The sequence below is a fragment of the Nymphaea colorata genome, chromosome 8 (assembly GCF_008831285.2).
Source record: "Nymphaea colorata isolate Beijing-Zhang1983 chromosome 8, ASM883128v2, whole genome shotgun sequence".
Classification (NCBI taxonomy): Eukaryota; Viridiplantae; Streptophyta; class Magnoliopsida; order Nymphaeales; family Nymphaeaceae; genus Nymphaea; species Nymphaea colorata.
The window spans coordinates 22395318-22411799 of NC_045145.1; the positions used below are offsets into that span (position 1 = coordinate 22395318).

The following is a 16482-nucleotide window of genomic DNA, read 5'->3' on the forward strand; positions in this document are numbered from 1 at the left end:
ACTTAGAGCAAGCACTTTTGGAGCTTCATTCAAAAGGGGATCTTCAAGTGAAGGTGTTCATCTTCCTTAAGTTATTTTCCATTAGAGGTATGTAATCTTCATCTCTCTCATTTCTCTCTTCTTTCTTTTCATTAATGTTCTTATTATTATGTTATTTCTTTCTCTTAAACATAGTGTTGTTGTTGTTTTCATTTTTTTTCTCATCTTCATCTCTCCATGGCCAAAGGAGATAGCACTCAACCTCTTTTTAGAGACAAGAGGCTATGCTCAAATGCACCGGGAGCATGAGAAGATGAGATGATATTTTATTTTATGATTAAATCATGCTCTTTCAAGTATTCTTGTTGTTCTTGTTCTTTCTCTTCCTTCTCTTCAATATATATTCTTGTTGTTGTTATTTTTTTCCTTAATGAATATATTTTTGTTGTTATTATTATTTCATTTCTTCAATATAGTCTTGTCCTTGTTATTTTCTTTTTTTTCTCTTCTTCCTCTTCCCATGACCAAAGGAGATAACCCTCAATCTCTTTTTAGAGACAAGAGGCTATGCTCAAGTGCATTGAAAGTATGAAAAGATGAGAGGATCTTTCGTTTCATGATTGAATCATGTTTTTTTCTTTTATTAAATATAACATTGTATCTCTTTCTACATTTTCTTCACATCATCCGTTTGCCAATTCAACGGTCGGTGAGGGGTCAATTTCGACCATCTTGGCCGACGTTTCCGGTCTGCATGAGCGTCCAAAGATTGTTGTGTGGTTGGAAGGAATGGAGTGGTTTTTTTTTTTTGGTCTATTTTAGCTGCGATAATACAAAAAAAAAATTAAAAGAAAGATTACAAAATAAACTAATATTACCAAATTCATTATTTTTGGGGGCAATTATCTTGAGGAAGCTACCCATGAAGGAGAACATTTTGAAAAGATATACAATCGGTCGCTTAAATGTTTGGGAATTCACTGTGCGCGTGCATTACTTAGAGGACTTCATGTATGTATGAACTCAGAGGACTCAAAGTCGACCCCACACATCCACCACGCATTTTTTTCAGTTTAAAATGGAAGCTAGTTGGAGTTTTCATGGGTTGCTTTTCCATTTGATAATTGATTCAGGGGAAACCATTTGGGGTCAAGAGACTTTGTTGTACCATTTACTGGTCTTAGTCTTATAAATAAGGTGTGACTTTTAGTCTTATGGCGAAGTCAAGGTGGGGCCCAGTTGGGTCTTGACTCTACTTCAATTTTTTTTTTAAAAAGTTATATATAAATTTTAGAATGTTTCAATTGTTTTATATAAGGACTTTAAAAAATAATATTTAAGCCCTAATCAAAATTTAGAATCTTTAATTCAGTTACCTTTATGAAAAATTTTTTGCTCCACCCATAGTCCTAGCATGTGTTCGCATCAACTAATCATGAGACCAAAAAATATTAAAATAGTTAATGGAGCCAATAGGAAGACAACGAAGGTGAAGAGTATAAATCATAGGGTCCTGGCAGGTCTTAGCCACCATGTTATGCCTGGCTTTTTATTATTTTATATGAAATATTTTTACAGGTGCCAGCTATAAAATTTGGGAAGAGATTTAAACATGGGACGGATTCTAGCAAATCCACAACCTACAATTAATAACAAATTAAGGAATTGGAGAGTTACTAATGATTTAAAGGACAGCAACTTTCTGAGAAGAATCATAAATTATCCCAAAACTATTTGTACTTGTCCGGAGCAAGCTTCAATCAAATCCAATAAGAACATATCAAAGGTAAATCTTTCATGGTATCTTCAGCTAAGATCCACATTCAAATGCTTGAACTTGGACATGCATGTGTAGATTTTGACATTTTTTTGTGATAAACCTTGCTTTATTATTTCTGTTTTCCTTTTTTTTTTCCTTTTGGATATTCTGAAGTTATTGTTTTTGTTTTTGTTTTTTTTATGAAAGTTTGGATATTAAGCATTATACTATTTTTTGGGAGAACTAACCTTTTACATAAGCAACTTTCATCTCCAAAAACAAGAAGCAAATTATGGATATTAATGGATCAAATTCGAACCAGATGCGCTCTTAACCATTTCCCCTTTTTTTTGGATGTTCACATATTTAGATTTGAAATGAGATTCTTACATAAATAAAGAAACTAAAAGAATATCTGAATGCGATTTTCACAATCTTAACCTCATTTTTAAGGTCACGCAGTTGTGAATCTGGATGCCAATTTCGAAGAGTATCCAAACCACACAAGAATCAGCTTTCAAAATGTAAAGTCATCCTATACAGGACTTTTATTTAAAACTATGTCCGATCTAAATCCAGATCAAATTTGAATCTGAATCCACCCAAACACATATATAAATATGAATCATAGTCCAATCATGTCATTTCTATATCGAAATCTGATCTAATTTCTTAATCGAATGTTAAATTATGTTTTTCTCCATATATTGATTGTTTTGAAAATGTTCTGCCATATATTAGATCCAAATTGAATTTATTGGCATCCCTAAGGGGGTGTCCGATGGCCAGAAATATATTTCTAGAAAAAACTTTTCAGAAATAAATTTCTAGAATTGAAGAATGAGAAATATTTTTTCGTTTTTCCAAAACAAAAATTCGGTTTGAGCTTCCTCCCTCCTTCCCTCCTTCCTTCCTCCCTTTTTCTCCTTCCCTTATGCAAATGGGAAAAATATGCACATAGAGAACCGACATTACCATGAACAAGCACGCGTCTCCCACATCAACAAGAGCCTCCAAAACAGGATACAATTTGAAGTTGCAGCACAGAGAAGAGGGAACGAGAGAGAGTGTGAGAGAAAGTGAAAGAAAGGGGTTTCTGTACCTGTCGATGTCTGCTTCATGAGGATGGAAGGTGGCAGAGGTCAAAATCTACAAAGCGTCTCCAACTGGTGCCGCTTGATGAGCTCTGCAAGAGGCGTCTGTTTCCAACGAGGAATAAGGGAGGCGGAGAGCGAGAAAGGAAGAATGGCGCAGGAGGCGTCCGTTTCTAGCTTCAATGGGAAAAGTCTATGAGTGAGTTGGAAGGAGGGCTTGAGAGACGACCAAGGGAGGCAGCAGTGGTAGGAGGGAGGAAGGTGAGGCGAGCAATGCGAGCGTGTCCTAATGGGAAAAAAAAAAAGGGAAATATGTTTCCACCTCTCGTGGTGGAAACATATTTCCGAAAATAAAATTCTGATTTCCACGTTAACGGTAAAAAAACTAATTCTGTGTTTGTTAAATCAGATTTTTTTAAAAATTTTGAATTTTATTTCTTTCGCTACAGGACTTTTCCAGGCCATCAAACAGCCCCTAAAACAAATGGTGTCTTTTTTTTTTTTGCAAATAAAATTCCTTAAGCTAAAAAGTAAGACCATTGATTTTTCTTATGAAATATTAATTATACACTGACTAGAAAAGCACGGTGTTGACTGTTAGTTTTAAAACATAAAGATCAAGATCAATGGGTTCGTGTATATATATATATATCGTCGACTGTTAGTTTTAAAACATAAAGATCACGATCAATGGGTTCGTGTGTATATATATATATATATTCGTTAAATTGCTAAGGTTGTTGGAGTCTGTAAACCAATTCAACGAATGATTCTAAGTCGACGACCAGGGATGGCGTTTGCTTAAACAGTGAGTCCCACACGGATTCAGTCCGCTCAGGTCCACTGATCTCTAGTCATCAAGGAATTTCATGTGCAATTTCTAGTTGTATCTATTACTTGATCTTATGTGAACTCAGAATATTAAATTCTGTCATAAAGCATGACATGAACATGCATGTCACTATATTTGAGAGCCGTGTGCCTTTTTGTGTTCTTGTTGGTCCGATTTCTAGCAACACACACGCTCTGCGTTATTGTTAGTAGCAGTAAGACTTGGTTCCACTTTCCACACAAGTTGCGTCTTTCATGCAGCATTTGGGACTTACTGCTTGCTTTGGTACCACGACCATTTTAATTCTTGCAACGCGGTTGGAGACCCAAGCACAACACGGAACAGAGAGTGGGCAGATAACATGGAGAGGGGAATTCCAACTTTGGAAGTCTATTATTTTCAGTTCAGAGGAGTAGCAGGAATTGAACTAATGCCCGGCACGAACAGGAAAAACGAAACAAGGCGTACCAAGAAAAACAGAAGATCATTGCTATACAAACGATCTTTGCTATACATGAAAACCAAACAGCAGCTCTGGCTGAAACTAAAGGATCACTTGGCTGAAATCATTTATTCTTATATATATAATTACCCGATCCAATTTCCAATGAATTTTTGCTACTGGTTTTACCTCACCCTCGCCCGAAAGGCAAGGTACTTCTTTTATTTTTGCTGCACTGGCCACAGTCGCTCCCTCCTGCAATCCGCTTCAAGAACTTGCCTCTCCTGCGTTCGACTTCTTTCTGGCACTCCTCAAGTTTCTTTATCGAATCATTGACACGGCCGATCACCAGAAGTAACTCTTCCTGGAGGCTCTCCTTCGTCGATTGGAGCTCCACCTCGGTAGAGCGTACGTCTTCCAGCCTCTGTCTCAACTCGTTAACCAACGAGCAGATGGGCTCTAACTCACGCAGCACACGCTCTTTGTCGGCCTCCGCATCCTGCCGCATGGCACAGAGGCTCTTCTCCAAGTGCAACTTCTCCAATCTTTTCCCCCCCAGCTCCTCCACCCACTTGACCAACGGGCCCCAACTCGCCACCGACGTCGCCGCCGCAGCAAAGCTCGCCAACAACGGGCCAGCATGCATCGCAGCGGCTACGATCGAACAGATGACGGCAGCAGCAAAGAAACTTGCAAAAATAGTGAAGATGACAGTCTTGAGCCATGCCACTGTTTTGATCTTCCTCTCCAGCAAGGCCTCTTGACGCCTAATCTTCTCCACCATGCCTTGGTGTTGCTTCACCAGGCCTTGGAGCGACTGCAGAAACTGGTCACTGAATTTTTTTACCGATCGGAATCGCCTCAGTTTCTCCTGTATCATCCCTTTCCCGCGCCGTGACGGCGTCCAGTCGAGGAGGGCGTTCAAGAGCTGATTAAGCTCTTCCTTCAGGCCCTTGATGATGGTGATCAAGTTCCGCAAGAAACTGTCGGCTTCCAAACTGAGATCAAGGAAGTCCTCCTTAAGGCGACTGAACAATTCATCTTTTCGGACGTCTCTCCAGGGGACACGACGTGGGAGCTTCATCGTCTGCTTGTTCACGGAGGTGACGAGGGACATGGCACGGTTGATAAATTCAAAGGTGACGGTCCGATCGGCCGAGTCGCTGGACAGGGGCAATTTGCAGAGATCCAGCAGCAGGTGATGCTCGTCTTTCACGCTCTGAACCGTCCGGCTCCAGTCATTGCCCATCTCTTTCTTCCTCTCCTCTCTCAAACAAATGTTTTAAAACTATCTCCGAAAAAAGTGTTTTTTGGACATTCTTTCTCGCCCCTTATATAGAATCGGAGTTGAAAAGAAGTTTCTATTTTTTTTTGTCCCCAAAGTGTCTCATTCAAGGGGGCCGCTTGTAGACATATGAAGTTGAAAAAAGAAGGTGTTGCATAACCTTCCTTTAATTTTTTACTTTATTTTTAGGTCAGTTTAAAATAGTTTAAATTAATTTTTCTTGAACAATATAAAATACAAGAAGTAGGGCGATGACTTGTGTTTGTTGTACTTGGGTAAAATAAGAAAAACCAAAATAGTTGAATTAATTTCTTAGCGTTGCTTGAGAATCCAACAGTAACTTTTTTCATCTTGGAAAATCGTTTTCACCCCTTGAGATGGAAAAAATTTTGGAAACAAACTTTTTGGAAACTAACCCAAAGTTCACTTTTTTCATCCCAAGTTTGATGGACAAGAAAAATTTTCAAAAATTTGAATTTTATATACATAATTACATAAAATATCCTGCCCATCAAATGGGCCCTAAAGAAAAATTTGATGAAAATTTGCAGTTTCTATTAAATATCATCAATATATACAAGGGAGTTGCTAAGAGAATTAAATGTGGAATTATTGAAGGGTCAAGAAAATGGAGAGTTGTAGACCTTTACTTCTTCCTTTTTTTTTTTCCTCTTGAATTTTAATTGGAAGACCCAAGCTGAGATACTTCGTTGATGCAATGGATCTAACAACCCTAAAGCCATTCTTCTACACTCTTTGGCCCTACTATGTGCCTCGTTCAAAGATTTGAACCAGCAAAGGGCCACTTACCATACCAACGCTTTCTACCAGACAAGGCTTGATCAATTTATTGAGCAAAAGTTTGTAAACCGAGTGAATGAATGATGACTTTGACAATTTAGAGTCATCCAACTATCTTGGTTGTTGTCCATATGAAACAATAGGCGGCAGATAGGTGACTGGATGATTGGGATGACAGATGTTTACTTCACAAGTTTGCCAAATATTCAAATGATTGTTGCAAGCTCATATATTCAAATGATTTATTATAGTTGTGCAATGATTGACTGTGTATCTTTATGTACTGGGAAAGTATCAACACTTCAATTAATTTATCCTTGTTCCATTACTATATATGGACATGATAGAACAAGGAAAAAGGTTACCACATATAGGGACTAGTTTAAGCCTGGCTGAGCATTGGATTGGGAGAAAGGGTGGGCGCCCAACTGGGTTGCAGTGGGTAACCGGCCAGATATGAGCCTGGACCTGGTCCAGAAAAACCTAGCTGGGCTCTGGCCCGATGGGCCGGCCCGACAGGGGTCTGCTCACTTTGAAAATATATTTTTTGATTATGATCGGACTGAACCCAAGCTTCAGACATCGGCCCGGCCCGGACCCGGTTCCGGTCTGCTTTTAGCCCTTGGCACATGAAAATGGCTTCGGGTCATCCTGGGCCCGAGTTCAAATCAGGTTAGGCTTAGGATTGGACCAAGGTTGAAATGGGTCAGGCTCAGACATGTTTGATAAATTTTTAAAAAAATAATTTCAATTATATGATATATATATTTTATAAATATATACAATATATATTTTTGATTTTTTTAATTAAAACTGAACCAAGCTGCGCCCAAACTAAGTTGTCTAGACCTGGGCCCGAGCAATCAAAATGGGGCTCAGACCCATCTTCGTGTCAGCCTGGCCCCATGCCCACACTAATTGCATCAAAAATGTTTTTGATTGGTACATGACCTACAAATAAAAAAAAAAAAAGCTTCTTTTTTCTTTTGTCATTTCTGGCCAGCACTGAACTGAAATTGCTGGACAGCAACCAAAATTACTTCTTGCTACTGGTAATTTGTGGTGGGAAGAAGAAAGTGGGAGAGGAGATTATGGAGATGGAGGATATGATTAGGGGTGGTGCAAGAATTTTTTTATGAGGTAGGCCGAATTAAAGTTTTTAAATTTTGATTAGGGCCGAAATATTATTTGTTGAAATTTTTATATAAAACAAATGAATTTGTTTAAAATTACATGTAAATTAAAAAAGTTGAGGTAGGGCTAGGGCTCATGCAGACCCTACCTTAGTTCTGCCGGTGGATATTAAATCCATAAACTGCTAGCCATTTCAATGGTTATATGGTTATTTTTTATTTATTTTGTTCTCTAAAATCCATTGTGAAAGATATATTTGTAATGATCAATTCTTTTGCAATGGTTTTTAGTAATAAGATGCACTTTTTATGACGTTTTTAGTGACATAAAATAAAAGATAATTATCCCACTATATAAACGACCTTTGATTTCAATTCATCAGCTTATCCAGACTAAAAGCTGATGAGGATTTTGAAACGTCGTCAAGCCTTTGTCCGTCCAATAATACAATTTTTTATTTTTAATCCTACCAGAAATGGTTGAGCCGGCAACGGTGATGATAGCCGGCAACTTATACAATTTTTTATTCCTAATCCTTTATTATTTTAATTTTTTAAGGAAAAAAAAAAAGGCACCGGGTCGTCACACTTCATGTACATGGCGTGTATTGTGTAATGATCCCTATTATTATTATTATTATTATTATTATTATTATTATTATTATTATTATTATTATTATTGATAAATTGAAAAAAACAGAAGATTTTAAAAAGATGGAGAAGGAATTATAACAAAGTAAAAAAACTAAAACGTACAGCTTATTTTCAAAATTACCAACATGCCCCAACCTTTTTTTCCTCTTTGGGTGCATATTTGTTGCGCAACTCGATCTGTTAATCTCCTCCACAGAAAATTTCTGCCTACGTTGCAACTTCATCAGCTCCTTCGGCGTTTCTTCGCCTTGGTGAAATTCACCGGCGCTTGGTCACATCCGGCGGTGTTATCTTCCTCCCTCACTCCGGTTGCAGATGTCCTCCTCCATTCTCATTTGCCTTCAATTTTCCTTCCTCCTGGATGAAGTTTCGTTGCATGATCACAATGTTCACAACTTGAAATTTTGAGTTTTGTTGGAGGATTTCTGAACAGGTCCTTTTGTAATGGCAGCCAATGCACTGATTCCTAGACTAGCTAGGATTTGATCTCACCTTGTCAGTGCCATCTACCGTTATCTTTCATCTAACTAATTCAGACATTGTTAGCAGTCATAGCTATATATGCTGTTAAAAAGGAATACAGATTTTATGGACAAAACGCTGTTAATTAAAGTGATTTCTAGAAAAGACCAAACCAGTTCGATGCGAACGGTTTCACGTCTCACGAAATCGTTGATTTTTTATGTCATGCTAAGTGATCTCCCAAAAGCGGCTTGTTGCCATGATCGAAACACATAAAATTTGTACAGAGATGCATCTGGAGAAGACAATAGATGAAGAGAGGCTGATAAACATTATGCAGATGTGGGGAAGGCGTGCAAGGGTTCACGCAGTCTACACTCATAAAAAAAACAGGCGTTTTTGCAGAATTGTGGAGAAACCGCTTCATGAAGCATTCTATCAGGACAACGCGACAACAGAGACCAGCAAGCCTGCAAGAAAACCATATCGAATTTCACAGGACCAATTTAGAAAGGGGGAACCGAGTGGATGATATGATCAGTTTATAAATATATTGGCAGCAGTTTTGTGAACCAAACTTTCTAGATCTGTCCTGTTGGGTAGCTTGCCTTTATGGCTAGATCACTGCGTCTGTATGGGTAGATTGCCTTTATGGCTAGATCACTGCGTCTGTATGGGTATCTCTCAAATAGATCCTCACTCAAGTCGCATTGGGGATGATCTCGGAGATTTGGATATATGTGGTTCGCAGATCATTGGTTTCATGGATATAATTTGAACAATATTCCTTTACTCCATTCTTTCCCCGTTAGATTGACTATATATATATATATATATATATATATATATATATATATATATATATATATATATATATATATATAGATTAATGAAGGGTGTGTTGGGTAACACTTTTAAACATTGTTTTGGAGGCAAAACGACAGTGACAGTTGAATTTGAACTTGTGAAAAACCCAAACTACATTTTCAAAAAAGTCATGAATAACGTGACATGACGCCTCCTCCTCATATAAACTATTGTTTTGACCTTATTTCCCGAACACATAAACTAAGTTTTGTAAGCAACCAAATCGTCATGTTTTGATGGTGTCATCCCTACACAACATAATTCAATAAAAAGCCGCGGTGGTACCCGATCAGAACACAGCTCTGCACCAATCAAACAGGACTAAGCGTAACATCTCTCCATTTTGCAAATTACGGTAGTTAAGACAAAATAAGAAAAACTGGAGATGTAGGGAGTGTTGATAGCGTTATATTGAAGAACCGTGGATTTAAGATCAGATCCTTTCCCCTCTTATTTTGGATCCTACATTTTTTCAATGCAAAGAAGTAAAATAGGAATCTTAAATATGAACCTTCGGTCTGACCGAAGATCCTTAATGAATTTGATGAACCATATCCTTTGTCATATTAACAAAAGAATGGCAGGTCAGATCTGCATTAAATTCATGGTTTGCAAACCCGAAGTGATCAAATGCCTCATTATGGCTGTTAGTCATATGCCATCTGATGGAGGGGCTTCTACAGTAGAGTTTTCAAGACACTCAAGCGTCTCATTAAATATAGATTCCTTGTTCCAGAAATATAGAAAATATAGAAAACAGATTGTAGAACAAAGAAGTTCTCAAACTTAATTTATCTGGTTAAGTCTAACATATTCAAAACCTGAACGCGTTTTTGTTACCTCTTCAGAAGCTGTAAAATCTTAATATGGAAAAGAAACTTCTTGACAAACGGATGCATAAGGAGAGCCTTGTATTACAGAGTTTTCAAGAAGACAGAATTGTCCTTCTGTCACCATTTTTAGGATGAGTGTCTTTGTAAAGCTCTTTTCTACGTCTTCTGAAGTTCTGATATTAATTTGTCATCCGCGCAAGTGAGAGCTCACCTTGAAACAGTTTCATATGCAAATCCAGCACCCTTGACGTTTCCTTGTGATCATTAATGTGGATTGAAAAGTTATATGATCACATCACTATTTAATTGGGAGTGACGGTATGTCCTTGTTTTCTTTTTTCATGCAAAGGCAATAAAACCACTCCTTAATCTTTTGCATATTCTTTTATTCATTCTTTGCAGATGCTTTAATTCTTTTTTTATGAAAGAGAGAGCAGCTTTCCTACCGGCCGATTTGCACCGGAAACCGTACGCATGCAGCACCCCACTGGGTGGTAAGTCTTTTCTCATATGAAACCACTGAGAAGTGCATATAAAATTCACGTTAAAGTCACAGGGTCCATTGGTAAAGCAGGTTATATTTATGTCTCAGTAAGCTGAGTGATTTAGATCCTTTTACTTTTCCATTCATAAGGAATAAATAAGTTTAGAAATGCAGTACTCCAACTTCTCTAGCGGCCAACAATTTTCAAATGGTTGTCTGACATGTAATCTTTTCCCTTTTCTCTACTGTGCAAGTAGAACATCCCTGTTCCAGCTTATAATCTCATCATTCTAAAAAAAATGTTGTTTAAATGCAAGGTTTTCCTTTATAGCTTCAATGGTTGTGTTATAGTGTGGTGACTTGTAGGAATCCTAGTTACTTATTAATCTTACTGACAACAGTAACAATTAGATTTCATGACTGTGCTAGACCATCTCCCAAAGTTGGTATTTGTCTTCTTTGAGGTACTACACTTTTTCATACTATTTTTACACTTATTAATTATATTTTCAAATAAATGATGGGGACTAATCTCATATTTTATTATTAATGGTGGAATGAACAGTACAATGATTAGAATATCACTGGTCAAGTAACTTCCCTATAACGACAAAGAGAAGGGGACGGAAAAAATCGAATATCAATTTTTTTTTTTGAAAAATCCAAAAAATATTTCACCTCCCCTCCTTTTTTTGTGCATATCACGCAATTCACCCCAAACTTTTCTACTCAACCATCCCACAAAAAAGTTTTGTTTTGGAGTACATCTGATCGGCCCCATTAGGAGAAGCGGAAAGATTGTGTCGCACCTGATTGTCCATATGAATTTATATTATATATCAAGGTATTTTTAGTTATGTTCTATTTTCAAAACATTGAAGTCGGACATGCCTATCTAAATTTTGAGATAGTAGTTCTTATTTTATAGCTGTTTTTCACAAATAAACTTTTTTTGCTTCGGAACTTTCCATGCATTTTCTGTTGTTCTTCATAGTCAGGAAACATCCATATCCATCAGTTCAAGAAAACCCAAGATAAGAAGTTAACATTTGTTTGTCAGTGGAGTAAAAGGATATTTATTTATATGTACACTTCACTATATCTTAATACCTAATATGAGTTTTTTTTATGTTTAAAGGCTTTTCCAAAAAACTAACCATCCGAAAGCAATATTCATCTGCGAAATAAATTTTATACTGAAGCTGAAAATCTTGGACAATTCAATTCTTTCGTTAGAAAACCAAAGCACGACACAGAAGCCAAAAAAAAAAAAAAACTGTTCTCGAACAAACAGAGAATAAAATGTACAGGAAAAGCAGCTGAAGAAGAGAAATCTGAATTTTATTTATGCAGCATATACATCCCACGCTCTTAAAAATGAAAAAAAAAAAAAAAAAAGAAGACAAGAAACATGAATTCCTACAAGTAATCATCCTTTTTCCTCATGATACCGCAAGAGGAAAAATTTTACTTGTCTTTCGCAGATCGATTCACCATCACGTCCTCCTTTATTCAATTCAAGTACTTGTTCCTCCTGCCTTCGATGTTATTCTTGCTCAACTCGACTTTCTTTATCGATTCATCGATGGAGCGGATCACCAGGCATAACTCGTTCTGGAGGCTCTCCTTCATCTGAAGCACCTCCACACTAGGGCGCACGTCCTCTAACATCTCTTTTAATTGGTAAACCCAAGAGTGCAATGGCCTTAAGTCACGCAGCACACATTCTTTATTGAACTCCACGTACTGCAGCATGGCGCAGAGGTCCTTCCCCTGCTGCAACTCATTCAACTTTGTTCACCCATAGCTCGTCCACCCACAAGGCCAATGGCTGCCAACTCGCTGCTGATGTCGCTGCTGCAACGATGCTAGCAATCACTGGGCCGGCATGCAGGGCGGCCGCGATAACTGAACATACCGAAGCAACAAGAAAGAAGCCGGCAAAAATAGTGGAGATGGCTTCCTTGAGCCATTTCAGCGTTCTGAACTTCCTGTTTAGTGAAGCACTCTGCTGTTGCACCTTCTCCATGATGTCTTGGTGCCGCTTCAACAAGCAGCGGAACGCCCCCAGGAGCCGCTCGCTGAAGCTTTCGCCCCATCCGAAACAACACAGCTTACCGAGCACTTTTGCCTCCTTTTCCTCCTCCCGGTGCCCCGACGGCGTCCACTGCAGGAGGGCCTGTAGGAGCCCATCAAGCTCTTTGTTCAAGTTCTTCTTGCTGGTGAGTAAGGTTTCCAAGAAATGGTCGGCTTCAAAGCTGAGCTCAAGGAAGTCTATCGTAAGGCTGGAGAGGAATTTGTCTTCCTGGATGACGGGCCAGAAGGCCGCACCATGTAGTAGCTCCATGGTTTGCCGGTTGAATTCATCGACGAAGGACACTGAACGGATGACGAGGCTGACAGAAACGCCATGGCCTGAGCGGCGAGATTCCTGTATTATATCGAGGAAGCGGCGGAGCTCTCGGAAGAGATTATCATTGTCCTCGTCTAGTGTGCTCCTAGAGCTGCTCCCCTGGTTCCCCATCTCTCCCTCTCTCCCACCCCGTTGCGTTTCGGCATTCCAATATTCCATCATATTTGCTAATTAGAATCTTAGGTAATACGCGATTGTGTTTGGTTGATTAAACGCGCGATTACTTGGGGTGCTAAGAATTGTTAGCCTTAATTAAGTTAATCCCTTAGCGTAGGCAGCATCTAAGACAAGAAAAGGGTCCACTTGTGTACAAAAAATTATACACCATCACATGTAATGACCAGAATACTTCTAATTATTAAAAAGAATTATAACAATAGAAACAGTAACCTGTAAGTTGATTATTAAAAAAATTATAATAATAGAAACAGTAATCAATAAGTTAAAAAGTCTAAAAGTAACATTTTTTTTGAAAAAAAAGTTATTACACCCTATCATTTAACCTTTTTTTTTTTAATTTAGATACTGCACACGTCGGGCAACTAACTAAGCTAGCGTGTGGATGACACCTTAAAAAATGGGCTTTGTGGAAACCTGCTTTTGTAAAAACCAATTTTTTAATGTGTTTCGAAAACCTGCTTTGTATGTTTGGATGTATCTCACAAAAACTATGTTTTGGGGTTTTAAAACGTGGTGTTGTTTGGACAACAAAAAATGAGTTTTGGAAAATACTTTAAAATCTTATTTACGATAACAACAAGAGAATGGTTTCATGATATGCTATATATGTTTATATTTATACTTTTCATAAGAACTGAACTACTAATTAACTTGTCAATAACACTTAAAAGAAAGGCTCCTCAAGACAGAAAAGCGACAGCCAATAAGTAGCAAAAATAGTTAAAAGCAAAATTTGCGTGCAATAATGCAAACCGAACAAAACACAAATACCGACACCCTAGAGTTTCTGCACAACTCGTTTTTATTTAGTGAAAAACCTGGGGGTGCAAGTTTTTTATTCAAAAGGCCAAACGACTTTTTGAAAAAAGTCTGTTTTAGTGAACCATTGATTTGGAGGCAAAATAGCAAATTTAGTACATTCTTTTTTCTTGTTCCTCCTTCTCGCGGCACGAACATTTCATGTTGGTTTTAAGCAAAAAAGATTTGGCTAGATGGAACACTAATTCAATAATAAATTTAATGTTTGTAGGAGCACATGTAGATAAACAATCACATATATCAAATTATTAACATAAAAATAAATAAACTTTGTGCACCAACCATGTGGCTCCGCCACTGGTTTTAAGCCTGAAAATCGCACGTTACTTATTTTTATGCTCAATATACAATACTATTGAGTATTGACAAAAACTGTGGATACAATTAGTCTAGGGTTGGATAACAAATAAAAATCAACCCGAAAAAGATATTAATTCAGCTTTCATTTTCTATCTGTACGAAATCCAAAAAAGAAAGAGGAATGGGAAAAGACTGGGAAATGTTGCTTTCTTTGCATGCTGTTGTCACTATCACTCCCTGCCAACATCAATTCACCGACAAACATATCTTAATGATTTAAGGGCGTCCGGAAGAAGTACAGGGGAGGCCACGGCCTCTCGCCTCCCCTGCGTGGCCACTGGCCAGCTGCCTTTTATGTGAAGCTCGTGTATATATATATATATATACACATGGATGTCTTTTTAAGGATCTTCAACGGCCACATTCTCTTTTTGCAAAAAATATTAAAGGAAGAGAGGCAATAACAGAAAGTTAAGTGTCACCGTGGGTAGTAAAGGAGAGAAGGGTCTTTTGATAATTTATTAAAATACATCTTCTAAAGTCTTTTTTTTTTATTTTCAATTCTGTTTTTGCAATTTTTTTTTGTTCATTAACTATATTGAGTAACTGTCGCACTGGGTTGAAAAACAGTCTCCTCGTGACACTCCTTGCAGTTGGTAAATAGACTCCCTTCCTAGTGTGTGATTTATACTGAACAGTCTGAACTTAGTCAAAAATAGGATTCCAAGAGTTCTTTGTAATTGGCCCACGCCTTTAGAGGCAAATCTAAGTACTTGATCCCCCAATCCCTCCCTCCGGCCATCAACTTGAAAGAGTCATCTCTAATTGGGGCTTGGAATTGACGTTCGAATTCAAATCTGGATCTGACTAGCATAGTAACACACATTTGCATGTAAATGAGTCAGTTCCATCGAGATCTGGACATGATTCAGATGGACAATTAACAGCATTTTGGATCCGAATTTGATTGATAAGCAACCACTAATCTACCAGGATCATCTGAGATACTTAGTAATCCCAACTAGTACTGTTAACCCTAATTTCAATAGATTGGGTGTCATCAGACATGTGGCCTTAAAGCAAGCATGGTTGGCCAGATTTAAGAAAAGGAAAATCCAATTAATAATTTGCAGAGTTTAATTAGGATAATTTTCCTGTGTTCCCATGGATATCCGGTTTCATGGATATTTAGACAACAACATGATATCTAAGTCACCAAATTGAGTTCATAACTTCTCAATGAAAATCTCATAGTTTTTGACCCAATTCGTGTCCATTGTTAATTACCCATTGCAGATCCATCTATATTTTGGTGAAAACACACTGGTATCCAATCAAGCCAGTGTTATCAATATTGTATTGGATCGACGGCTCTTATGGATCTATATGGAGTACTGCTTGAGACTTCAAGCATAAGTTTTGATAAAGGATTTACTAACCTCTTTCATATCTTTAATGACGTTTGCCTGCGTCACGATAAACTTGTATTGCGTTTCAACTCATATGGTATGAACCAGCGAAATCAGTCCAATAAAACAATAACAAACCACTTTGAATTTTGAGATCATAATTGCGATGGACCTAAATGCAATACCTTGCACAAGCATCAAAGTAAAGCTCCCTTTTATAGCGATTCATGTCCTTTTTCCTCCACAAATAGCCAGTAAGTTCGGCATTTTTGGTACTGAAGGAAGAAAATTGAAGCGCAAACTTTGTACCAGATATACTTCATGTCAAAATCTTATATAAAGAGATGCGACTAAATGTAAATCCGAAGGATAAGCGTGCTACTTACAATCCTCCCAGGCAGCCAGCTGCTTGGTCCTTCTTAGATTCTTGAGGCGGCGGTGGCGGCGGCGGCGGCGGTGGATGTACATATTGTGGATACACAGGTGGAGGAGGGTACCCAGGCGGAGGGACTGGAGGGTATTGCGGAGGATACCCTTGTTGGGGAGGGTACCCTGCGGGTGGTGGTTGATTATACATCTCACTAGTGCAGGAGATCTCTGAATGGTACATAGAATCTACAGAAGAAGAAGAAGAAGAAAAAGATACAATTTTGATGAGGGGAGAAGTTTAGTTTTATACATACATACGAACAAGTAAGATGATGGAATTAATTGATATTTGAATTGACTTGTACAC

The 16482-nt window shown here is 37.9% G+C and overlaps 1 protein-coding gene across 1 annotated transcript; it reads right to left on the minus strand.

Moving 5' to 3' along the window:
* Positions 1-4296: 4296 nt before the first annotated feature.
* LOC116259635 (UPF0496 protein 1-like) lies at positions 4297-5355 on the minus strand. Its single transcript, XM_031637490.1, has one exon. The coding sequence runs from the start codon at positions 5353-5355 to the stop codon at positions 4297-4299; it is 1059 nt and encodes a 352-aa protein (XP_031493350.1).
* Positions 5356-16482: the final 11127 nt, after the last annotated feature.

What these genes read in the sequence shown, in the direction of transcription:
- LOC116259635 (XM_031637490.1), bottom strand. Translation starts at nt 5,355, where the DNA reads ATGGGCAATGACTGGAGCCGGACGGTTCAGAGCGTGAAAGACGAGCAT.